Source organism: Echiichthys vipera, assembly GCF_963691815.1.
Source record: "Echiichthys vipera genome assembly, chromosome: 5".
NCBI lineage: Eukaryota > Metazoa > Chordata > Actinopteri > Perciformes > Trachinidae > Echiichthys > Echiichthys vipera.
In genome coordinates, this window is record NC_139830.1 from 28,443,024 (window position 1) to 28,470,779 (window position 27,756).

General features: G+C 39.7%; 1 protein-coding gene across 1 annotated transcript; it reads left to right on the plus strand.

Annotated features, from left to right (window-relative positions):
* Positions 1 to 1,739: 1,739 nt before the first annotated feature.
* On the plus strand, positions 1,740 to 21,401 carry pou2af1 (POU class 2 homeobox associating factor 1; the record flags this gene model as incomplete). The annotated part of the gene is made up of 5 exons (XM_083913340.1): positions 1,740 to 1,755; positions 10,982 to 11,109; positions 20,349 to 20,388; positions 20,502 to 20,782; positions 20,985 to 21,401. 5 exons carry the CDS (start codon positions 1,740 to 1,742, stop codon positions 21,399 to 21,401), a joined length of 882 nt encoding a protein of 293 aa, XP_083769466.1.
* Positions 21,402 to 27,756: the final 6,355 nt, after the last annotated feature.

Consider the following 27,756-nt stretch of genomic DNA (forward strand, 5'->3'; position numbering starts at 1 on the left):
CTCACTCACGTGTCTGAACAGGTTAGTGGCGGCAAACCCGTGTTTAAAATACCACAGCCAGATATGGCAGCCAGACAGAACCGGCTGTAGGGCTCACATCACTCAAATATTGGCTCCTCTCCACTGGTAAGTTCTGGTGGTGGTGCTGATTATGAACAAAGTGCTTCTTGAACAAGCCCCAACTCATATTGACTTAAATTACCTTTCATTTCTAGCAGGAGTATCAGGTCATCTTTGTGTCGCAACATACTGGCAACCATATTGAACTATTTCGAATGGTTATGAAACATTTACTTTTTACATTTTACTAAAAGGCCAATTTTTATTAATGAATGCTGGTGTATGTGAATGCATGTGGGCATAACTTGTTTCTCCTCTTAAAGTTTTTCTTTGTTGCACTGGAAATCTAAGAAAGAAATAGTTTAATGTTAAATCTGGTCTTTTCTACTCTGAGAAATGCGATAGCTATTAATATCCTGAGGCTGAACCTTTCACAAGGGGAAAAAGGAGTTTACCAACTGGGATGGGTTAAAATCATTTTCAGAAAACTGGGCCAATTTGCTTGTTAAGAAGATTAATACCAATTTCTTGTGGGTGTTACATGCAGAGGTAGGGCCAGGACCCTAAATTACAAATCCTACTATGGCAAAGGCATGACCCACCTCTTCTACTCCACCTCTGATTGATTAGTAGCCAATTATTGGCTTTGTTAGCCGTGAGGAGTGAGGCTGGTTAGGGTCAAGTAAGTAAGTAGGGTAAGAATATCATTGTAGGCCACTCAGAGGCAGGGTAGGGCAGGTCATGCCTTCACTAGTAGGAAAAAAACATTACTCCACACAGAAGGGCTCCAGCCCAGATTCAAACCAGCAACCCTCTTGCTTTGAGGCAACAACACTAACCACCACACTACCATTCCATTATCTCAAGTTATCTTAAGACACTTTTCAATTCCCCCATGAGTTGAACCCGCAACAGCTGCCTCCTGGACCTTCAGCCTCTTTAAATGGGGCGACTGTTCTAACCACTGTACCAGCGGCCGCCCCTGATCCGATACTTTTGCCAGGCTAGCTGTATCCTCTTGCTTCCTGTCTTCATGCTAAGCTGGGCTAACCAGCTCCATGCTTAACATAGAAACTTGAGAAAGCAAATACGCCATGTTTATTTCCCATAATGTTAATATATTCCGTTTGATTTGAAAAGATATCATAATAGCAGTATCATGTTAAGTACACAACAAATTAATTGATTAAGTACATTTAAACAGCAACTTTTACTCTGTTTATGAATGAAATCAAGAGCTTTTTGGTAACTTTTGATCAAAGTAACAAAGTCTAATTTCTCTCAGACAAACTAAAGGTCTGTGTAACTGGATTTGAGAAGAAAGGCCGGGACAGAAGTCTGTCACATATACAAAAACATGATTTGCATCAACGATATTTAATCGTTTTTTCCTTTATTTGTCAAATTTGAATGAATTCCATTCTTCTTTATCTCCAGATGTCTTCATTTCTGTTTTGGCATTGCTGGGCAATTTATTTTTCTTTTTGAAATGGTGTATCCTTTGTAGTTATGATTCAACTTAAATAGTATCAACACTGAAACTACATAGATGAGGGAGAATTGCGGTTAGAGAGCTGTGACATCCCAGGGGGACAGTAAGCCAAGTTCGGGCTGCTATAAAACACGTCAGTCTTTGATTTTCTTCAGCTTAGTGATATGGTATAATCCAGATAAGCAGTATGCACTGGGAGAAATGTAAGTACAACACATCATTGCTGTTTTAATTACATGATTCACTGTAAATGTAACAGAATACTCGCTCATTTCATGTGTCTTGTCCTATATGATCTTATATAAAACAAATCCATTGATTTGAATGATTTTAAATGTGCTTTGATTTTCTTGAAGAAGGTAAAAGAGCAGCCAAAGTTCAAATACAGTTCTATCCTTGTTTCCACGTCAATGAGAAAAACACAATTCTTTTCTCAATGTCATATTAGAATAATATTCTGGTTGAATATTGTAGATCAAAGGTTGTTGTTTTTGTTGTTGTTGGGAGAAAAATGATTTATCTTAATGTGTTTGATTATCTGCAGTTTTATTTTGGGCCAATTCTAATGGATTATCACAATTACTTTGACTAACGGGTGGATGTGCCCAGTGCTCAGTCATTTCTACACCATATCGCAACATGTCACAACATTGATAGAAGTTGAAGAAAGAAATGATCAACAGAAGGAAAGAACCGAAGGCTGTATGCCAACTTTCCCTGTTGGGAACAATGTCAGGATCAGGGATGAAGCTGTTATTTCGGACACTTTGGAAAGAGGAAGGTGTTCATTTGGATGTTGGCGGTGTTTTACTAATAGGCTGTAATCTTGATATGCAAAATGGCTGCAGTCCTCCACCACAGTAAAACACTGCACAGCTGTGGAGCTTCCCCTTTTTGTTGGTTGAGTCCACATGCGATGGTGAGTGTTTGTGTGTCTGTGTGTGTTCATGTGTGATTGTTTGAAAGACAACAGCAACTTCTGTTCATTTGAGTTTCAGTTCAAAGATTCGTACTGTAGCATTTGTTTCCTTGTGTTTTTAAAAACTGTTGAACACATCGTTAATGTGAATGCAAACAGAACTACATGGTTAGTTTTATAGGCAACAAAAGCATTAGGTTAGGATTACGAAAAGATCTGTGGGGTTAAATTAAGTGCATTTGTAACGTTACTACAGTGATGCACAGAACACAAACAGTGGTCTCCTGAGGGAAAGTCCAGTGCATGTATGACACATCCACCACCTACTCCCTGCACACACTTTGTCGCTCATCTGGAGTGCTGAGAGCGTCTAATTATGCCACGGATGGGTTTACAGTTGAGAGCCTGGTGCGTTTCATACAGACACTCAAGGGAGCCTTGTGCGTCGGTATAAAAAGCAGAGGGCCATGATGTGAAAACCTTGCTGCACACTTTCCAATTCCACGTAGACTGGGAAGAAAGGATTTACTCCCAAGATTTGGACTAGGCAATCCTTTTCTCGAATGGATATAATTAGTATACACAGACCCAATTTTTTGAGATTCTGAATGGTAACGTTTCCAGACCATTTAGTTTACAAAGGTCCAGCTGACAGGGATACCGTTTGTCCCCACTGTTATCATTATTTAGGGATAGATCATTGTATTTCGTTATTTGCAGATAAAATTAGATTTCTTGACCAATGCAAAAAATAGTTTTACCAATCTGATGACATTGATCGAACATTTTGGTGGATTCTAAAATTGATGTTGTTAAAAATGTATATGAAATGAACAATTCTAAATCGGTTTGATAATAAAAAAGAAAGACAGGGTCGCATCATTAATACCCCATTTGTGACAACTACCGAAGGTTTTAAATACTTTGGTGTTAAAATCACTCCTGAACTAAGTGACATAATCCAAACAAATTATAACCCCTTGGTAGACAGAGTTAGTGAAACACTGACCCACTTGGTTCACTTTGCCAATATCTATCTATTAAAGAGAAATAGTATGATGTATAGTCAGTTGGGCAGCCATGTAATACCATCTGAAATAAGGAAGTAAATATTTCCTTGCAGGCCGGATCCATTTTTGTTTTGCCTTTGTATGGTTATATCAGAGCCGCTCTGCCGGTTACAGGAGTGTAAGACAGAGTCACAATCCATACTCTGCCGGTTTATACAGTGTATATTGTCTATACAGTCGTCTGGAGTGATAAAAAAGACTTACTATATTTGCCTTATCAGGGGGGGGGGGGCTTCAACTTCCTAATCTCAGATGGTATTAAATGGCTGCCCAACTGACTACAGCATCATACCATTCCTCTTTAATAGCTGGGGGAACACTGAGCAAGGATATGTTCCAGATTAACCATTAACTTTCTATCTATGCTTTTGCGATATAATATTATTATATTATTAGACCTATAAGACCTTGAAAAAAATTCAATTTCTAAAAAATACAATTTCAGTTTGGCATCCTGTGACAGGCCTGCATTGTCTCGATTACCCCCTATCTGGGGTAATGAACAGTTTGCACCTGGTAAAAAGGATGGAGAATTTAGATCATGGCATATAAAAAGTATTCAGAAAATGATGGAACTTTATGTAGATGGAGCTTTGCTTTTGTTCAATCAATTATCTCAGAGGTATCCGGTCCCTAGAAAACACTCATTTAAATATTTACAATAAAAAATTATATGTATACCACTGTTATCAACATTTGAGGAAATAATGCTTGTGAATTTAGGAGAGAGGGCCATGTATCCAAATACTACAATATGTTGGTGAAGAAATTGAACGCTTGGAAAATGGATACACAAGAAGATTTTGACATGGGGGAATTGAAAGAGGTCTGTTTTAAAAGCACAAACACAGACAATAGTACAAGGTTTAGGTTAGTTCAATATAAATGGTTCATGAGAATGTATATCACTCCTGTCAAACTGCATCATATGTCTGCTAATATTCCAGATGTCTGTTCTTAATGTGCGGCTGAAAAGGGTACTTTGTTTCACTGTCTCTGAGAGTTCAAAGATTAAAATCTTCTGGAAGAATGTCATAAAATGTTTGTCAGAACTGTTTAAAACGTCATACCTTTAACTGCCAAACTTTGTGTGCTTGGTATATATTCAGTAGCCTCCTGAGACCATCCTGATCTTGCGAGCTCCATTGTTTTGTTTGCCAAGCATCCGAACCAGTCAGCGTTGGTTTTGAGGCGGATTTAAGTGTGACGGAAAGAGAAGCGAATGTTTAGTGTAAACAACATGGCGGCTTCCACAGATGAGATGAGCGCAGCTATTGAGCAAGCTGCTTGCTAAATATCCTTTACCGACATGTTGTTTACTTTCTGAGCTTTGCCCCCATGCTGTTAGTAGTCATACGCTTCGTTGATCTAATTGGTTGATTTGGCCCGTTTGTTGGTGATAGACAGATGGTTTATCCAATCAGCAACCAGTATTTTCACCCCTTCCCAAAAGATCTCCAAACCGATGCTCCCAGATGCACATGCCGAGCAAATGAGAATCATGCGAATCAATCCACCTGGCGGAGTCAGGTTATGTATCCAGAGGACTTTACACAAAAATGACCAAACTTTTGGATTTTTGGGTTTCTTCAAGCCAGGGGGCTATTGCACTGTGTTGGAAGTGTATGTACGCTCCATGATCTTTATGTGGATAAAGGAACTTTCACAGTGTATTGGTTTGGAAAGACTGACTTACATTGCTAAGGGCAAGTTGAGAGACTTTTGTCAGCTCTGGGAACCATATATAAGCATAAGAAATGGAAATGTACGCTTTACCTGAAGTTAGGACAGGTAACAAACTGTGTTTTTACTTATGGGTACTTATGATGGGTCAAACAAAGAAGTCTTTCTCCCTGGAAAATGCTGTTCACCATATAGGCTAGATTCAGCATTGCTCAATGAGAAGTCTACATTTTATGTGGGAAAGCCATGTCAAACTACGCATTTATCATAGAGTATTTTGTCTGGAGGGACACTTTAAGATCATTTCACCTTCCAAGTTGTGGAGCTAATGTTAGCTCAATTATCTCGCCAGCTACAGTCGATCAAATCTGCAAAACGGTCGCAGGCTAGAAACAAGAAGACTGCTTTTTTTCTGTTTCCGTCTGAAATCAAAGACACATTGTTTTGTAAAGTGATGAGACGGCCGTTATCGAAAAACAAATAATTATGTGCTGTGCGAGAACAGAGAGCTTACCAAGCGCAGCAACAGTAACTAAGGAGGGTGGGTGGAGCTTTGCAAACTTTCAATTGGGATTCCAGTCCCTGTTTCTGTTAAGCATCATGGACTTGTCTGTACGTGGTACATTATCACACTGTATTTTATGTCTAGTGTAGACCACTTAACCGGTCTGACCTTTACTGGCAGATTCATCAGCTGCAGATCGGAATCTGGACAAGATACTGTTAGGACACCCTCAGCCTCAACAGCAGAGGTTAAGTAGAGGGCAGAAACATGTCTCCCTTCTCTGTAACTGCGAGCGATGGGAGCAGAAGCAGGCTGGTAACTTGAAGGAGTGCTCTTGTTCTCAGCAGTCATTATGGTAAAAGTGAGCAGAATCCTCCAGATTCAGTTGATAAGATGATTGTCTTTCACATTTACTCATCTAGAACCTGATTATGCTTATTATAGCCAAGAGAAAGCCTATGTTACCTTATGTGAATTAAATATATTCCATGGTATGTTAACCCTCTTTCACAGTGACTGTGAAATAAAACGTGTGAACTCTAGGGCTGTCGGGTATGGTCTTAAATTTGTATCATGGTATAATTTGAAGCATAGGCGGTATTATAAAGTATTATATCACCTTATATTTATCTTAAAGTAGAAGTTTGAGGCTCTTGTTTTTTACTTGAGTATTTTCTTTTTATGCTACTTTATACTTCTACTCCACTACAGTTCAGTTAGAAAGATTCTTTGCTTCACATTGACATACGCTTATTACAGAGTAAACACAGGCTTCACAGTGACAGAAATAACCAAATACTTCTCGCTGTTGGTTTTCTGTCAACCTTTTTCTTTTTTTTTTTAAGTAGAAAGAGACATTGTGGTTGTGATTTAACCATGGATTTAACCAGACTTAAATGATCGCAAGAACAACAATTGTGGGAGTGTGTGGAGCGTTGTGGCTGTGTGTCTACAGGAAGCGTGTGCCCAAGTCTCCCAGTGCGCCAGTATTTGACGCGCTGAGAGACAGTGCCGAGATGCGAGAGAGGACAGCAGTCAACATCGGCCACTACGGCCATGAATTACTTTTTCACATAGGCTTCTACTCAAAGGGCCAGGAAATATTCCCTTGCGGGCCGGATGTGTTTTTGTTTTGCCTTTGTGCGTTGTGTGGTTACGTCAGAGCTGCTCTGCCGACTACACAGTAGTGTGAGACCGTAGTAAAATTCCTACAATCCCATATACCGTCGTCTATACCGTTCATACCGTTCATACCGTTCATACCATTTATACCATACATTAGTGAACACCTACTGTTACACCTCAAAGCAGTAATTTAAGCAATATCAGTTTTAGAGTTTGATACATTTAGATTAATTTCACCACTTTATCTTGTCGTCAGCAGCTCAGTTTGAGTCCACATGGGGGGTATGGAAGCCGTTTTTCCACTCTCATCAGTCACCAGTCTCCATTGAAAAAAACAGGGATATTACCTCACAGAACATGGGAAGTTCTGGTCTTATATGGTTAATTTGTATGTGTTATTGTGTGACTTTGACATCTTAAAGGGGTAGGAAATAACCAAACTGACAAACTAACTCTCCTGTGTGTCTGTAAGGCAGAGACTGTCTCAAGTCTCTGAGGGACCCAGCAAGTCCTAATCAAGTCTCTTATGGTTTTAATAAATAATAAAATAGAGACCTTACTGTATAATCTAGTGTAAATAAGGAATGTCCATTGCTCCCTTTACCTGGAACTAATTACAGCCACACCTGAAACTCCAGGTCCTGCTCTCATTGGAGGATTTTAAAGACTTTTTAAATAACTGTAGATATTCTGCATGATACTGTATAGTCATGATTATGCTAGATTTTGATGTATCTTTGCTTTTTTACTTGTTATTTGATATTTATTGTATTATAGTCATGTATTTTGTAATGGCTGCTCATCATGTTTGTCAGAAACTCTGAAAAAATCCACAACAATAGCCCACATTGCCAAACCTCCCTGTCACTACTGTCTGCTTCTCCAGTAGCTAAAACAATGACAATGGATAACTACCTTATGCAACACTACTTCAAAAACCAAAAATATCTACTGTAAAAACCCAAAGCAGTATTTGCAAAATTAAAGGCAATTCCTTTCACTGTTGGCAGTTTGCCACCATGGTTAGCCACTGGGACTAACTAACGTACTACTAATTCTGCTATCTCACTGGAAGCTTCACCCATAATCATTTCAACAGTTACTCCCCCTTTTTTAAGGAAATGCTAAAAAATTAGGTGGGACATTAGCTTACGTCAAAATTGTTGGTTGCTATTTTTTGGATCATGTCCACATACCACTAACAATATTTGTGCTTTCTCAAGCAGTTTTCTTAGTGAACAGCTGCTCGGTAAGCTGCAGCTCCACTTTTTTCAGTTATGAAAAACAAAGCAGAGCTAAGCTCCTGCCAGTAAACCGATTGCTGATTCACTGTGGGAGCAGTGTATATGTAACTGAAGCTGCCCAGCGCTGAAAACAATACTGGCAGATCAGATTAGATTTACCTCCAGAGTTTATTGCAATTGGTTTATCTTAGTATCACAATTTACCCATCTACCTATCGTGGAAGATGTGCCACCAATCAAACACACAACTAAACATTGGGAAGTGGCAGGGCTCTCAAGTATTTTGATTGGCAGGTAGCAGCTCGACTGAACTCCAGGGGAGACGCGCTTGATTCCTGCCGGCTCAATAGTGAGAGCTCCGGGGAGAGAAATTTTGGGGGCTGTGGCATATTATAAATTTCTGCATGAGAAATACAATGTGTGGCGGGAGTACGTGACCAAAGACCGAAAAGAGTGTCTGTCATGCTCAATGCATGACACTTGAGAGGCCTGTAGTGGTGAACCAGACTGTCGTAATAACCACCATATTGCATGTGCGAACACGCCATTTTATTTTACCTGCTTAACTGTACACCAGTACAGGCCTGCCTCTGACTTAACTGTACCACTGCAATCCCTCCCCAACATTTAGTGAATCATACATTTCAAATGCTGCTTAATAAAGTGTCAGTGTGGTCTTCCGCTGCTGTTCCCTCTCTGTAGAAAGTAGGTGGTGTTGTGTGTTCACAGATGCTCTCCTGCATTCCTCTGTTGGAACCGGTGGATATTTGAGTTACTGTTGCCTTTCTATCAGCTCGGACCAGTCTGGCCATTCTCCTCTGACCTCTGGCTAAAACGAGGCATTTGCGCCCACAGAACTGCCGCTCACTGGATCTTTTCTCTTTTTGGGAGCGTTCTCTGTAAACCCTAGAGATGGTTGGGTGTGAAAATCCCAGTAGAGTTTTTATTGGCAGAGATTTTCCCTCAAGTTATCACATCAAACACCAAGACTTAAATAAGGCAGTGCGGGATCCTCCTCTCCATGGAAGTCTCTCGTTCATATTTGAGCTAACAGGACAAGAGTTCATTTTTTAATAGAAACTAAAAGCCAGTGTGTTTCATTACCTGCAGATGACTTGTTACGAGAGAACTGTAAAACTACTGAATTTCTTAACCTTTGTCACTTTAAGATCTATGTGAGAGTGAGGCATCAGGACATGAGTGTTACAATGTTACAGAGTGTTTCAGTTCAACATTGGAGTACATATTGTAGCCTACCTCTTACTTCACTTCATTAAACTGACAACTTTGGTTACTAGTTAGTTTCCACATAAAAACACATGATATTATCTATTATCCATCCTTGAGATTGCTCTTTCAGTGGGTTTGGCAACTTGCTGGCGTGATTACATCCAGTGTGATTTAAGTACGATCACAAAAGCTAAACTTAACCATCACAGTCACCTACCTGTCACTGTTTGACAGTGTTAAATAGATTGTCATATATCATTAGATATCCTTGCTTACATTTTTGTCAGATGACATACAAACCGGTGGCTGAGAAAATATTGGAGTAGTCTAAATAAAGCAGGGTGACTAATGGGTGATTAGAAACCCATTAAAAATATAAGGCATAAAAGCAATTCCCACATTTTCTTTTTTCTTTTATTACTTTTATTTACTTTTATACGTTATTTAATTACCTAGTCATTCACTGTGACTATGCCTGACATGGGTTGATGGGAAGGATAGTGGGATTCATGTTCGTGTTTTTTCTTTTTCTTTTTCGCTTTAAAGCAGACGCTCTAACGCAGTATGCAACTTGTACTTTTCTCTGCCTGTCTGCAAAAATTCAATAAAGAAATTTTGAAAAAAAGTCATCAAGTGATCATCTGTCGCTTTTTTTCATTTGGTGTTAATGAGAGCTGTCCGTCGCTCACCCTCCATCTGCAAGGAGCTCAGAATGCTGCAGTGCAGCAGGGGAACATGCCATTACTCCCAATGACTTTGTAGCCTCAGGCCATACTGACTGATGGCATTGTCTCACATGTACAGTACTGTTGCTTTGAGTTTATTCAAAAGAGGCCCTCACTGTCAGATCAGATTGCTGCTCATGCTTATACTTGCAGGGAGTCCTTGGTTGTAAACATTTGGACCTACTGGTAGACCATATAGCCTGAGGTCTCCTTCAGTTTGGCTCAACAGGACACTGAAACCTGATGTTTGTGTAGTTTAAAAATTTCAAAGGAATACAAGTGTATAGGTACAGAGACTCTCTATGATGGTGTTGTTACCTGGAAAGGAGTGCGCTGGTTCATAAATCATCAGCAGCCACTTTTGATGCCATCATGGACATGAAATTGCAACCAAATATATATTACGTGGTTGTGTTAGCTGTGAGAAGATGAATAATTGCATCATTTATAATGAGGTTTTTGTTTTACTGCTGTTATATACAATGCATCACATATCTGCAGAAAACATTATAAAGCATGCAGTTACAAGCCCTCACAATATTTTATGATGCTTTGCAACCACAGTCATTAGGAAATATCACAATTATCCATTTACCCATGCTTTCGTTAACTATGGATAGAGAGGGTGGTTATGGCTCGATTATAGATTCAGTGGTGATGTGACCAAATTGAGATTTAACTCAAGAAATGATCCCATTTAACATTTATTAATTATACTGTTTAGCTGTTTTGGATGGAATGTATGAAGTTCCTCTCATTGTTAAAGGGACCGTTGCATCATCATGTTTGTGCAAATTCACAATATTCTTAACGTATGCATGCAGTACATTTGTATTCTAGTGCACTTAGTAGACTTTCATGATGCCTTTGCAACATTGATAGCAACATATCAGAAGTCTCTTTCATTCTCTGTTTCTGGCTTCTCTAGCAACACCATCAGCACTGGCCAGGTCCAGACCCTACCAAGGTGTTCGAGTCAGAGACCCTGTCAAAGAACTGCTGAGGAGGAAGAGAAGTCTGGAGCCTCATGGCACCAAGACAGCGCCCCCTACTGCGGTGAGGACGCCAGGACATATGACAATAACATGCATTTACATGATGCATTTTCTTTTCTTACATTTAGTGGTCAGTTTCTTGTTTTATTTTTATTTCAAACTTAAGTTTTGTGACGTTTCAAATGAGGTGCACATGTAAGTATAAAATGATCAGCATTCTGAATAGTTCAGCATACATTTACATACTGTACTGATTCTGAAGTTCCTCTGATGATCCTCAAAAATCCCTTCCTAAAAAGTCTTGTGAATGCTGACACTACATTGCTCCCCACACCTTTATCACAGCATCATTAGTCATTACACAAATGTCCTCAGGACTCCCTGAAGCAGCAGTTACAGTGTGGAGCAATGATTGCTCAGGATTATGAGCTGTCGGACTAATCAAACATGTCAAACCCTTTGTTTGTGAGGATTTCAGATATTGATAATATGCTACACATTCAGAGTGTATGAAATAAGTGTTTAAATTTATTATTTAAAAAACAGAAGCACAGACATCTTGTCAGCGCTCTGACAGTGACATCCAGGTTTTACACTGAACTAAAGTTTGAATAGTTTCCATGACAATCACGTGAGAATGGTTTGGCTCTGTTCTCTTTGATGTATGTATTGTCTATAACACGTTGCATTTGCAGTTGCAGTAACGTGTTCTTCTTCTATCGCCATTACATTGTCTCCAGGCTGACTTTCTTTACTCATCATAACTGTCATGTAGATGAATGATTTAATGCTTTCTGCAGCATGGAGGCTGCTGCAGAGATCAAAAGATATGCGCATGGGCTGAGCATCCACATGCATACAGTAGTGCTGGTTGTGAAAGTGGACCTTGTCAAGTGGGAGCTGCAACATGACAGATGTAGATTGTTAAATGGGAAGTCAGTTCTCCCATTAGATCAAGCAAATTATTGATGACATTTTCAAGTGCTGAAAGAAGGGTCCCTGTGAGGCCATCAGGGTGTGAGGAGTCGGGACCCAGGGCCTATCCCAGAGCGAGGGGGAGTTGTCCTTACATAATCCAGGTGTTTTTCCATGACAGTTACAGCCATACCCTGCATGGCTCCAGGGCTGGGCACAGAGCCCTATGCAAAATCACTTGCAGCTTTGCCAAAGAGCCCTCCCACTTGCTATTTATTACGCCTACAAGACCAAAGCACACACACACACACACACACACACACACACACACACACACACACACACACACACACACACACACACACACACACACACACACACCCACACACACACCCACACACACACACACACACACACACACACACACACACACACACACACACACACACACACACACACACACACACACACACACACTACGGTGCAAACCCCCCATAAACACAAGAGAGAAAAACACAAAGTGTTTCTTTTTACCAAGTCGGATATTATCTTCTAATAGGTTGCACAGTGTAATTGATAAAACTCATCATTCACTGTGAGAGTATTTCTATGGAACATGAAAGTTGCTTTTGAAACTCTTATTGGATGTTATTCAAGGCTTCTTTAACCTCCGCCTACTCCAATTTGTGTGACCAATATCTATTTCCCTGGGGTGCCTCACTACTGTAGGTTTAAATCCCCAAGTTTTTAAATGAATCTAATGTTTTTAATGTTCACTGTGATACTGTTCATGTTCATCCTGCCATATGAAAGGAGTAGTCGACATTTGGGGAACCACATCTTGGTGATGTGCGTGCTACAAATTTAAACATGTAAATGAAACCAGAAACCAAAGTATAAAAACGATAAGTTGGAAGCGATTTTACATGGCAGATCTATTTCTTGAAAGGGCACAGTGACTTCCAGGAGTTTTTGCTGGTTGCCTAGCAACTTCACAGTGAAGACAACAAAGTATTTTTTTTCGCACTTCAGGTTTTGAACAGACAAACAACATATAACAAGTTAATGAGTGAGCTTCAGAAGTGCTTGCAAGCACATTTTCTACCTTTCGACAGAGCCAAGCTATTTCCCTCTGTTTGTAGTGTGTATGCTATGCAAAGCTAAGTGGCGCTTCATATTTATCTGACAGTGTCCTCTCCTAACCCAAAGGGGCAGTAGACTACACACATTGCATCCTTTACGACCTGGAAAACGCAAGGTGTGTTGGTTGGGCACTACTACGTTCTAAAAGTATAACCCAGAGCGCAGCTGCTGTGCCCTGAAAGCTCAGCGGCATCGCTCTCATGCATGAGTGCGTCTTCTGTGAGTTTACATTAACAACAATGGATTTGAGGGCACAAAAAATGTGTACAACCACTTACTCTAAGTAGAAAATAAACATATCTCCAAAAATGTTGACCTTTTTCACTAAAAAGAAGAAAGAAATGCCATAAGTTTATTTCCATACAATGAAAAAAAATCCAGATGCAAGTTTTTTCCAACCTGCCGCCATACAGTGGCACTATCTTCAGTGCAATGCTAGAGGAATACTAAAAACAGTGAGGTCAGCAGATTTTCCAGAGCATAAGGGAGATGAAGTTGTAACTGATTAATGTGTTAAATGTAATTTCTCATCACTAGGAACACCAGACCATGACATTCACTGCCATTGTATGAGTAAGGCCAGAAATCTTAAAACAAGGAAAATAATCTCGTGGTCAAACCACTGTTTGGGGTGAACTGTCCCTTTAATGTCTTTCTCACTTTAAATCATCGTCTGGACTGTTTCCAGATTTGTTGATCCTGATGTGAAGGGCAGCAGGCTGACATTATGCACAAGGGATTATTGTTTAGTCACAGAGCTTTGGTTTGAAATCCTTGTGTTTGCCAAAGTGCTTTGTTTAAGTGCACTTTTTTTACAGTTACCACACCCAGGCATACCACATGTTATCATAGTAGGTTTAATGATGTTATTGAAACGGAACCATCCCTCAGTTACTCATTGTCCCCATTTTTCAAGGACCAAATGTGAAGATGGAAAATAGTTTGTGTATTTTCATCTCATTAATGTTTCCCGGGGGCGACACAGTGGTCTGGTGGGTAGCACTGCCGCCTCAAAGCGAGAGGGTTCCTGGTTCGAATCCTGGCTGGGGCCCTTCTGTGTGGAGTTTGCATGTTCTCCCCGTGTCTGAGTCGGTTTTCTTCGGGTTCTCCGGTTTCCTCCCACAGTCCAAAGACATGCACGTGTTAGGTTCATTGATGACTCTAAATTGCCTGTAGGTATGAATGGTTGTCTGTCTCTGTTTGTCTCTATGTGCCCTGTGATAGACTGGCATCCTGTCCAGGGTGTACCCCGACTCACGGCCAATGTCAGCTGGGATCGGCTCCAGTCCCCCCGCGACCACGATAGGGACAAACGGTTGAAGATGGATAAATGAATAATGCTTCCTGATGAATTTGTCAAGTCCTATGACCCTCAGCATTGAAGTTAAAGTGACATTAGAGGAGTTAAGTTTTTGGTGCAATGACAGTAACTCTCCAAAGCTATCAAAGCTTCAACACTAACCAGTGTCCTCTGTAGGCTTTAAGGCCTCTGACAACATGCCCTGCTGCCTCTGAACATGCCCTGTTTAAAGCAGACTGAATTGATAACTTCAGAATCAAACTTAAAGCAGACTGACTTGAGTCAAACTTACAGCAGACTGACTTGAATCAAACTTAAAGCAGACTGACTTGATAACTTCAGAATCAAACTTAAAGCAGACTGACTTGTTAACTTCAGAGTCAAACTTAAAGCAGACTGACTTGATAACTTCAGAATCAAACTTAAAGCAGACTGACTTGTTAACTTCAGAGTCAAACTTAAAGCAGACTGACTTGATAACTTCAGAATCAAACTTAAAGCAGACTGACTTGATAACTTCAGAATCAAACTTAAAGCAGACTGACTTGATAACTTCAGAATCAAACTTAAAGCAGACTGACTTGATAACTTCAGAATCAAACTTAAAGCACACTGACTTGATAACTTCAGAATCAAACTTAAAGCAGACTGACTTGTTAACTTCAGAATCAAACTTAAAGCAGACTGACTTGATAACTTCAGAATCAAACTTAAAGCACACTGACTTGATAACTTCAGAATCAAACTTAAAGCAGACTGACTTGTTAACTTCAGAATCAAACTTAAAGCAGACTGACTTGAAAACTTCAGAATCAAACTTAAAGCAGACTGACTTGATAACTTCAGAATCACACTTAAAGCAGACTGACTTGTTAACTTCAGAATCAAACTTAAAGCAGACTGACTTGAAAACTTCAGGATCAAACTTAAAGCAGACTGACTTGAAAACTTCAGGATCAAACTTAAAGCAGACTGACTTGCCAGTGTTTTGGTTTAACGAGTGACCCTGTTAACTGGAGACTTTCAGCTGAGTGCCTCTGCGGTTGCAGATGATGAAAACAGGATTATGTTTTTAAGAGAGATACTCATAGACTGTATACAAAGGAGATCTGTTTTACCACACCAGGTTAACAGGTTTGTGGCTGGCGGAGCCCCGAGTTAATCTCTTATAACTTTCATTTATTTTTCCACAACGGCATAACTACGAAGGCATAAGAAGGGCTATGTTTTTTAAGTGCTGAATACAATTATACACACACACGTGTTCACACAAGCAGGTTTCCAAGACAAAACCATTTATTTAGAAAACTAATTACAAATACAGTAGTTATTATTAGGAAGAACTCGCTCCCCTGTTTAACGTAACAACAAGCAACAAACTAAACTCCACTGACACATTTACTCAAACTAAACTATGAAGACTCATCAGGTAGGTGACGTTATGTTTCACATTGTAATGAAAAAGTTAACATAAAGGCTGCTATTCTATTTCTGTTTTTAACACGTAGGGTCACTATGGCAACCATAGACACATAGACACTCAGCTGAAAGTGTCCAGTTAACGGGTCACTGGTTAAACCCAAACACAGGGTCAGGAGAAAAAACGGGCGTCGGAGCAGTGATTTCTTCTAGTTTGCACAGTTTCAGACCTGCAGTGGATTCAGCCCGGTCCACTTAACATCAGGTCGGTGCATGTCAGTGTTTGTGAGGCTGTAGGCTGTTCCTATGTCTCATTCTGCCGCTGGGGTCTGTGCTGACCTTTCCTATCCTTAACAGAAACATTAACCTACTCAGTAGACCTGCCCCGGAGTCACAAATGACCATTGGTCTTTCCCTCTCAAACTACGTCACAATTGCATGTTTATCAGCCCAATTTAAAAAATGTCTCAGGGCGAAACCCCCGTCTGAAAAGAACTCTAACGTCTGGACTACAGCCCCGGATGTTTTCACTAGCTAGCAACACACCTGATCCTATCAATGTTAATTAATCGTCAACAGTTCAGGTTTGAAATTATACTAATTCCTGGTCGACACATCCGTAGAAATTGTCTTTTGTTGTCAGGTCGCATTGAGGAAGATCATGTAATATGAAGGAATGCTCTAGAACAGCAAAGTGTAAATGTGTGAAGTCTGTTGCAAACTTGCAAGCTCTTGATGTCACCCCTCAGAATCAGAGAGAGAGAGAGGGCTTTAATCTAGATCTTATGTTTAACAACCAACGGCATTCATTTAGGATATGGTCAAGTCAGAGACACTGGTTCCTGCACAATAAACCATAATGTCCTGCAGCTATATCGCCATTGTTCTGAAGTTGACAGTTTTGCTATTTGTGACGATTGGAGGGAAAGTGAATTAAACAAATGTATAAAACCAAACAGAAATGGATCAGTCATTGTAAGTGTGGCTCTGTCTACATCCTGTTACTGCTCACTTAAGCTATAAAATCCAAGCATATACTGTATGACAGGTGCGACAATCAAAACTCTATTCCCTTCTTACCAACTACTAAAGGTGATACTTTCTAAACTCTAAACTTCATAAACAAACTTAAAGCACACTGACTTGATAACTTTTGAATCAAACTTAAAACAGACTGACTTGAAAACTTCAGAATCAAACTTAAAGCAGACTGACTTGTTAACTTCAGAATCAAACTTAAATCAGACTGACTTGATAACTTCAGAATCACACTTAAGGCTGACTGACTTGATAACTTCAGAATCAAACTTAAAGCAGACTGACTTGTTAACTTCAGAATCAAACTTAAAGCAGACTGACTTGATAACTTCAGAATCAAACTTAAAGCAGACTGACTTGTTAACTTCAGAATCAAACTTAAATCAGACTGACTTGATAACTTCAGAATCACACTTAAAGCTGACTGACTTGATAACTTCAGAATCAAACTTAAAGCAGACTGACTTGATAACTTCAGAATCACACTTAAGGCTGACTGACTTGATAACTTCAGAATCAAACTTAAAGCAGACTGACTTGTTAACTTCAGAATCAAACTTAAAGCAGACTGACTTGATAACTTCAGAATCAAACTTAAAGCAGACTGACTTGTTAACTTCAGAATCAAACTTAAATCAGACTGACTTGATAACTTCAGAATCACACTTAAAGCTGACTGACTTGATAACTTTGAATTAAACTAAAGCAGACTGACTTTCAGCTGAAAGTGTCCAGTTAACGGGTCACTGGTTAAACCCAAACACAGGGTCAGGAGAGAAAACGTGCTTCGGAGCAGTGATGGTTTCTAGTTTGCACAGTTTCAGACCTGCAGTGGATTCAGCCCGGTCCACTTAACATCAGGTCGGTGCATGTCAGTGTTTGTGAGGCTGTAGGCTGTTCCTATGTCTCATTCTGCCGCTGGGGTCTGTGCTGACCTTTCCTATCCTTAACAGAAACATTAACCTACTCAGTAGACCTGCCCCGGAGTCACAAATGACCATTGGTCTTTCCCTATCAAACTACGTCACAATTGCATGTTCATCAGCCCAATTTAAAAAATGTCTCAGGGCGAAACCCCCGTCTGAAAAGAACTCTAAAGTCTGGACTACAGCCCCGGATTTTTTCACTAGCTAGCGAAGCACCTGATCCTATCAATGTTAGTTAATCGTCAACAGTTCAGGTTTGAAATTATACTAATTCCTGGTCGGCTCACTGTTTCCTGCAGCTGACACATCTGTAGATATTGTCTTTTGTTGTCAGGTCGCATTGAGGAAGATCATGTAATATGAAGGAAAGCTCAAGAACAGCAAAGTGTAAACGTGGAAAGACTGTTGCAAACTTGCAAGCTCTTGATGTCACCCCTCAGAATCAGAGAGAGAGAGAGGGCTTTAATCTAGATCTTATGTTTAACAACCAACGGCATTCATTTAGGATATGGTCAAGTCAGAGACACTGGTTCCTGCACAATAAACCATAATGTCCTGCAGCTATATCGCCATTGTTCTGAAGTTGACAGTTTTGCTATTTGTGACGATTGGAGGGAGAGTGAATTAAACAAATGTATAAAACCAAACAGAAATGGATCAGTCATTGTAAGTGTGGCTCTGTCTACATCCTGTTACTGCTCACTTAAGCTATAAAATCCAAGCATATATGACAGGTGCGACAATCAAAACTCTATTCCCTTCTTACCAACTACTAAAGGTGATACTTTCTACCTATATATGGTATAGCTGTGACATCACAACTGTACAGTAGTCCTGACGGCTCATTTAAAGGCACAGTTTCTGAATACAGGCTGTGTGCATTTCTCTGTGGACTGAGCGTTTTGGTATTTTCACAGTATTTATATAGCACCTCCAACTGCTTTATAATTAAAAAAAAGACATGTTATCTCACTTTTTACAATATGTGGCCTTTAAGATCAAGAACGAACTCTCAGTCTCAACCCCTGGATGATATTACACTGGACAAGACAATGTATGTTCAACTGAAACTCATCGGCTTCAGCAGTCTGACTTCAAATCAACTTTGTATATTCTATATAAGTTACAGTGTTTCCCAAATTCCCTCTTTGTGCTTCATAGACAGTGTTGTTGAGCTGTCAACAAATAAGTAAATAAAGGACTGAATCACAAAGTGGGGATTTTGCACCAAAAAGGAATATTCCAAGTAGATTTGAAGACCTCAGACTTCTGAAGCGTCATATTAGCTTCATATTAGCTTTATATGAGCTTCATATTAGCTGCAGCTGAGAGTGCATTCAGTCATGGAATGAGGGGTCTGCCCCTTTTCTGTTACACTGTAAAAATAACAGATATCTTAAAGAAACAGGAGAAACAGTTATTCTGGCCATTAACAAGTTCAAAGTTGATATGGGCATGTCAGCATTGTATTACCGTAAAATAGGTGAACATTTTTGTTAAACCTCAGTGTGGGACCTTTTTCGAAAAATAAACATAACTTGTCAGATCTTTGTTCGTTCTGAGAAGTGTAAACAGTCTTCCTAATGTACCTCTGTATATGGGTGGGTGTGGACTCCACCCTATCTCTCAGCGAGGCAACTGTGTCCGTTGTGCCTCCAGGGAATGATGTACACTCACATTCTGATCAATTATTAAATTACAGTTCGGGGGTTTCCAGTAAATTGTGGTGTATGGAAAACATGCATCCATTGTTTTCTGCCTTGTTCAGATCTACATGATGTGATATACTACATACTGTACATCACTATGAAACTTCCCCAGTTGATTTCTTATATTAAGATAATTCTTTGATGTATGACAAGTTTTCTTAAATGTTATGTTTAAAATATGCAAATGAGGTATTATCTAATCCTAACTTTTGGTGACTATAGGAGAAATCTTTGACAGAAACAGACAAAATGTAGTAAAATAAACACCTAAATGTGTTTTTTGGGTTTTTTCTTTCCACCAGTCTGAAAGAAGACATGCAACAAAATAACCCAAAATCTCAAAATTGACCATATCCATTTCCAGGTGTATACATAAATGTGCACTAATGTAATGATATAAACTGTGCCATATAGCCATAAATAGTTTTGACAATTACATATATAATCAGCTCTGCCCCAAGGTTACAGCTATGGAATACAAACTTTAACTTGAGTTGTATCTATTTGGCCTGGCTGTTTAAAAGTGCTCTGGTTTTCCTTTAAGAAACAGATCAATTTATCGCATACTTACAAAGTGTAGCTTTAGTTACACATAAATCACTTAATGAAGATGATTTTGCACAAGACGAACCCTACACTAACAAATTCTGTAACACACACAAACACGTTTCAATTATATTCTTGATGCAGCAGCTGCTCAACACCTGGACTTGATGGGTATCAGTCTAAACACTGCATATTTATATATCAACATTGTAGTGTAAATTAGGTCTATGGAAGCAACATGTGGTTATGATTCTACTGCAAATTGTTGACATGCTCAACTTGCTTTTTTAATCTGGTTTTTCAGGATGTGGTCACGCACAACGACCAGTCAACATACACACAAGGTACATGTTCATTCTTAACAGCCGTATCACCTACCAAATTGATTCCTGTAAGTAAAGACTGTGTCTCTGCTTGTCTTTGAAGACTCACATGCAAAATTATCTTCCAAAATCAGGCACATTTGGCTCTGATGTTGACGGTGTCTCCTCACCTGAGCTGTCGACTGCAGTCAGCGATGGAGGGCTGCAGTGCGCAGGATGGAGAGCTGCACCACCTGCTACAAGCCAGCAGCATGCGTCCTGGTCTCCCACTGATTACAACCAACTAGACCCTTCGGCTCAGACTCTGGCCTACTCAGCAACCTCCAGCCTCACTGCTGATGTGTACATGCAGACTCTGTGTCCCAGCTACACCATGCTGACCTACACACACACACCACTTCTGACTAACTTTGGGGTGAGTAGGAGAAAACTGCATGACAAAGGTGTGCTTAAACTTTTGCCTGGTACGTCGACTAAATCCCTCTTTCTAGAGGGGTTAGAAAGAGAAAGATTCCTGGTGTCCAGTATCCTCATTTCTCGATCCACATGAAGCATCTTTTCTAGTTTTAGTTTCCTTGGGATCAGCAATAATATTTAAGCCATTTTTGTTGTTTCAGACCATACCTGTAGCCCCAGCACCAGGCTCCCTCCCTCAGATGGAGCACTCAGACTCCGGGTTGACCTACCTCCCCTGGGCACAGCCCATCACCACCATATCTACCATGCCAAACCCAGTCCAGTTTGCCTCCCAGCCTGGGTCACCTCTGGTCCACATGCCCTTGTCCATGTCTTTGACCACCATGATCCCTCAGCTGGAGGCTCAGGGTGTTGATCATCCTCATCCACAGATACTGGACCTCCTGCAGCGCCCGGAACACCAGCTCCCTGAGCCACAAGGCCGGTGTCTGGATGAAGATCCAGTAGAGACGGAGACACCGAATCTCCTTGATAAACTTCTGGAGGATCAAAAGAGCGATAGTCAAGAGGAGGACAAAGACTCATACAGCAGCTCGCTCTTCATTCCAAATGTCTGAAAATATTCGTGTTCATAGAGAGCAGCATTTAACCTGTTAGGATACTTTGGTTATGTTACAATTTGTTATGTTAATGTGGCCATAATTTGCATTGATTATGATAGCACAGTACTCACTAAACAAATACTGAGATTCATGCTGGATAAATAACTTGGGGAAAGTGGGCAACTCTTACCAAACCCCAGGCACTCCGCGAAGGTCCCAAGATTGTCTGTGTGACAATTCCTTATTAATTAATTTGTTTAGCATTATGCCCCTTTCGAGTTCAATAAAAGGGCTGTACGTCATGTCAAGCTTATGGAGCTTTAGAGGTTATAAGACTGTTTTGAAACAAGTGATTAATGCTTTTCTTAACCTATAATTGATTTACATTCATGTAAGCGGCTGGTGTCATGCCTGAGACAGTTGCCATATTTTCAGAAACAGTTACCCTTTAATGCCGTCCATCTCCTCATACAGTAGCCCTGAGCGGTTTGTAATGCTGTCTGTTAACAAGAGCCGGAAGAATAACCATGTGTCCTGCACAGCTGCTTTTCGTTTTTGTAGCCGATTTATATTGAACCATGACGAAGAGCTGTCATCATGGAGGCCCAAATGTGAAGTTGTAAGACTGACTGGGAATCTCTGTCTGCAGCACCATCTGAGATATTGTACAGCAATACAACATGGGGGTTTTCAATGGAAGGAGGAGTCCTGTAAGAATGTATCTAATGTAAGAGGCGCAAAGTGAAAACTGTATTCTGTAATAAAGAATAACAACAGGTAGAGTTCAACCGTTACTAAAAAGATAAATGATAAATACGACATTTTTGATTGAGATAATTGTTTCATTTGTTAAAACAAAGTGGAGTTAACAGTCTTCCGCTGTACTGTATGATGCGTTTTTCCCCAGCGCTCATGCTCGCTCTTGGCAGTGAAGGCCCCTGAGTCTCAAGGTTTTTCCCCCAGGGGAAACTGACATTGTGACAGGGGGTGCCCCTCATCTGTCAAATCTCACACCTGGAAACACCTGAGATCGTATCGCAGGGAAGAAAACGTGCGGGGCCTGCTCGTGGGATGGAAACAACAACATGGCTCTGTTTCCCCATGCTATATTCTTAATTGTGGAAAGAAAACCACACATGCTGAGTAGGTGAAACTCAAAATGGGCACCAACAGTAAATATCCAGAGAAAAAAGATCATACCTCAAAATGTCAGATGTGTATATATAATCCGTATGCATAGGAGGATTAGCAGGAATTGAAACAGTGCAGGTTTCACTGTTCTATATCAGCATGACTGTAACTGTAACTCGAGATCCTTGGTAGACTAATCTTGAAGGCTTTCAGAGGTTTTGGTTTATTTTGAAAGCTGTGTGTTTGCACTGACATGATGATACTTGAAAGTATCATGGCAGCTGTTAAAGAAATGTATAAAATATTATCAGAAATGTTCTTTTGATGCATATAATACTAAGTGTTCTTTTAGAGTGTTTGTTGCAAAGTATGTGCCTGCATGTCTAACCAATTATATTTGACCCATCTGGGGAAAGTTTGATAACGTGTTCCCTCCCTAGAAGAGAACTGTGGGAGCAAAAGCTGTGACCTTGTAGAAATTCTTGTGTGGAAAATAGCATCTGTATGTAACTAGTTAATTATTATTCATGAGTGACTTATGATTATTCATGCAAACTTCAAATAAAAGGACACGGGGAAGAATGGAGAGTCGGAGAGAATTTGCAGAGGGACAAGCCAAGCAGTGCTCGTTGACCTCCTCTCTCCCCGTGTCAGATACGTTAAAGGTGTCTCTTGTTTCTGATCTGATGAAGCCTCCAATGTGTTGTCCTGTCTGACAACTGAAAGAATTGACTGTGTTGCGTTTGTCAAAGCAACAGAAATATTTTGACATTTTTATGTGTTGTCCTGTCTGACAACTGAAAGAATTGACTGTGTTGCGTTTGTCAAAGCAACAGAAATATTTTGACATTTTTGGTCCTTCGAGCCGGATCTCAACACTGCAGAAAAAAGGGTGACTGACGGGACGTCTGCAAAGACTGTGCACAGCAAAGTCTGGCGGAAAAACCTGCCGCTGGACAAAGACCACTTTTCAACGTGGCCAGACGGAAAAACCCCTCATCCATCCTTTTGACGCAGCAGACGAGATCCGAGCCAGTGGAGGGGAGACTTTCATCACGAAAAGGTCAGAGATTTGAAGAGACTAGGGAGCATTACGGCTCCACAGAAAGACGTCTTTAAAAGTGTGTCTGATTGCAGATCTGCAAAGAGTGTATGTGTGTGCGTGAATAATTGTTGTATGAAAAGGAATTTGGTCTGTTCGGCAGTATTTGGGCCCGAAACCTAACGGTGTAAACAGAAAGCCTATTTGCTTGCTGTAATAGATTAAATTGCATTAAGGACATTAGGTGAAGGGACTAGGGATCTAAAACGCAGATTTATTCCTGGGATAGAACCCCCAGACTGTGTCCGCAAGGAACAATACGTTCTTTGTAGAAGCTTGACACAGTGGGAATTATCTGTGGTCCTTGAGAAATTTCCCTGAGTCCTGGATCACTCAGTAACGTGATGCAATTGAATAAAACATTTCATGTTGTAGTAAGATGCAATTAAAATAAAAAGTAAAAGACAGATACTTGTAAGTGTAGAGAAAGCTAAAGCAAAAGAGGTGCTGGTTTATATGACGGAGGATGAAGAGACAGGGCCAGTGACGGGAAGACAGGAGAGACATAGGGATGAGAAAAGTGAAGAAAAAGGAGCTGCTGCAAAGCCAATGGTTGCTGCAAAGCCAAAGGTCGTAGTGCAGGGATTATGTAAAGTACATTCTTTCAGGATAGGAAGAGTTGATTTACTACCAAAAAGGGGTAGAGGAGGTTTCAGATAGAGCGAAACAGACAGGGACAGGGGAAGTGCTATTAAACTAACTGCTAAACTGATCTTTATGCATAGTATAAAACAAGAGGTCATTTTGTATGTGAACGGTAAACTTATTACCTTTTTATGTGACATAGGTGCCTGCAGGACTACCTGCAGATAACTAATAGATAAATAAATAGATAAATAGATAGAAATACCATTAAAGCAGTGCACAGACGCACAGTACGGAGGACAGAAGCTGCCAAACAAATAAATGAATAAGTTGCTTTTTAGTTTAAGAAAACATTTAATTTGACTTCACTTTGTCCGTTTGTGGCTGTAGATTTCTCCTTAATTCATCAAAAGTTAACATTAGATAAAACATACGATTATAAAAAATAAGCTTAATTTTATGGGGACATATATTATAAATAATACAAAATAGTACTTAATATACAAACATATCCCTCGATCAAATTTAAGATCAATCTAGACAACAGCCTTGGTCCTTGTTAACTTTCTGTCAGCTGATGTTATTTCACATTCACTGCAACAGGAATCAAACTGGGTCTAAAGGTATTCTGGATGTATAATGTTTGGGGATTTGGGTTTAATTTAAAATGCTATTTAGGTAATCATCAAATACACGCAGAAAACCTGACATACAAACTTTGATTCTGATCGTTTTCTGGATGTTTAAATACACCCCAACGGTGTTAGTAAAATTTGAGGGCAGCAGGGGGTTAACGTCAGTAAAGAACGGGGGAAGTTTCATGGTGATCTCAGCCTGGTTTGTACATTTGATTCATAAAAACATGCAGAAAACAAAACTAACAGTATTTTCTGATTTATGGTTAAAAGTGATTTCTGTAAATATATCTCTATATCATATGTCAAAATTAAACAAGAACGTTGAACTTGGTTTTATCAAATGTTCACTTTTCTGTTCTGGAAATGTAAGAAAAATAATACTTTATATTTTATACCTTAATGCCTCATTTGCATTTTTAAACATTACATTTCAAAGAACTTGTAATACAATAAATATTTTAATAATATAATACATTGTACCCTTTTCATCCCTTTATAAAGACTCAACCTCTTTCTGTACAGTAGATATAACAAATGATGCATTATATTTAATGCAGGGTGGACGCACACCACATGTTTCTTTGACTAAATCCTCAAAGCAAACATGGAAAGATTTGGATAATGAAGCAAGACGAGTAAAAGCAGCTCACAGCTGGACAAATACAATCGATCCTAAAGTTCAATACAATAAGGATACGCAATATTATCGTCAAAAACTACAGTGGGTGGTCACAACCACTCCAAACGTCCAGTTGGACGAGTCAAACACATGAGAAGCAAATGTGTTATCCCTTACGACAGAAGAAGAACAAAGTCTGGCTTCATTACCCAAAGAATTATGGTCTGAAGGTCCATCTGATGTAGGATTAATGAAAGGCGTTCCACCAGTAGTAATTAAAGGAAAAACAGAATATAGGCCGAAAGTTAAACAATATCCCTTAAAACCTGATGCAGAAGAAGGCATTGAGCCAGTAATTGAAGATCTAAAGAAAGCAGGAATTATAATTCCGTGCCCAGATTCACCCTGTAATACACCTATTTTTCCTGTCCGAAAAGCTGCGCCATCAATTTCTTGGCGCATGATACAGGACTTAAGAGCAATTAATGCTGCAGTACAACAAAGGGCACCAAATGTCCCCAATCCACACACATTGCTTAATTCTATGGATCCTAATGCAAAGTATTTCTCGGTCATAGACTTAAGCAATGCGTTCTGGTCGATTCCAATACATAAAGATAGCCAACATTGGTTCGCATTTACGTTTAAGAATAAACGATATACATTCACAAGACTAGCACAAGGCTATTGCGAAAGTCCCACAATTTTCGCTGAAGCAATTGCCAATTGTCTAGCAGACTTCAACCCCCCTAGTGGGAGCCAAATCCTCTCATATGTAGATGATATCATAATTAACTCCACAACAAAAGAGGATTGTAAAGAAGACACGTTAGCTTTAATCAAATTTCTTGCTAAAACTGGCAACAAAGTAAGTAAAAGTAAATTACAATTGTGGAAAGAAGAAGTAAAATACCTAGGTCACACGTTGACCCAAAATGGCAAAACAGTAAATCAAGAAAGAAAAACAGCCATTTTGTCTGCACCAAGACCAATAACAAAAAGACACATGATGTCCTTTTTAGGACTTTGCAACTACTGCCAAGCATGGGTAATGGATTACGCAGAAGTAACAAGACCTCTGCTTGATCTCATTTACTCTACACCTATGGCGTTAACAGATAAAATAATTTGGACAGAAACGTCAGAAAAAGCATTTTGTAACATAAAACAAATGTTTGCAGGAACGACGGTACTTGCCTTACCAAACTATGATAAACATTTTATCCAAACTGTAGACTGTAAAAATGGATTTATGACGTCAGTGTTATTACAAATACATGGGCAAAAACAAAAACCCTTAGCCTACTATTCAACACAACTGGACCCAGTGGCTAGAGCATCCCCGCCCTGTGTTCAGGCTGTGATCGCAGCAGCAATGGCTGTACAGGCCTCTGCGGAAGTAGTATTATTTCACCCAATAACACTACAAGTGCCACATGCAGTAGCAGCACTGTTATTACAAACAAAAATGACCTTTTTATCACCTGCCAGACATCTGTCATGCATGACTACACTTTTGTCGCAACCACATCTGAATATAGAAAGAAGTACAACACTAAATCCAGCCACGCTGATACCAGTATCAACGGATGGCACTATACATGATTGTCTGCATGAAACACAGTTAGTGTACAAACAACGTCCTGATTTATTAGACACACCTTTGACACATGGCCATATAGTATTTGTTGATGGTTCTGCATGTAAGAATGCACAAGGACAAAATTGTGTAGGCTACGCTGTAACAACTGTAGATAAATGCCTAAAAACAGGAAAATTACCATCTAATTTATCGGCACAGGCCGCTGAAATAGTAGCATTAACTGAAGCATGTAAATTATTTCAAAATAAGGATGTAACAATTTACACAGATAGCCAATTTGCATATGGCGCAGTATATCTATTCTGCCAACAGTGGAAACTTAGAGGTTTTAAAACGTCAACAGGAAAACCAATAACACATGACAAGTTATTACAAGAACTTTTAAAAGCTATAATGTTACCTAAATCTATTGCAGTGTGCAAGTGTGATGCCCACACTAGAAGAAAAGATATGGTTTCAATCGGCAATGCAATGGCAGACAAAGAAGCTAAATTAGCCGCACATCCTGTCTTGCATGTTTCAACTTCTCAAAATACACCAGTGACGTGTGACATATTACGACAAAGACAACAACAAGCACCACAAATGGAGAAATCAATGTGGCAGAAAAAAGGAGCTACAAAAATAAATGATATTTATATTAGACCCGATGGTAAACCCTGGTTACCTCGATCGCTGTTCAAATGGGCTTC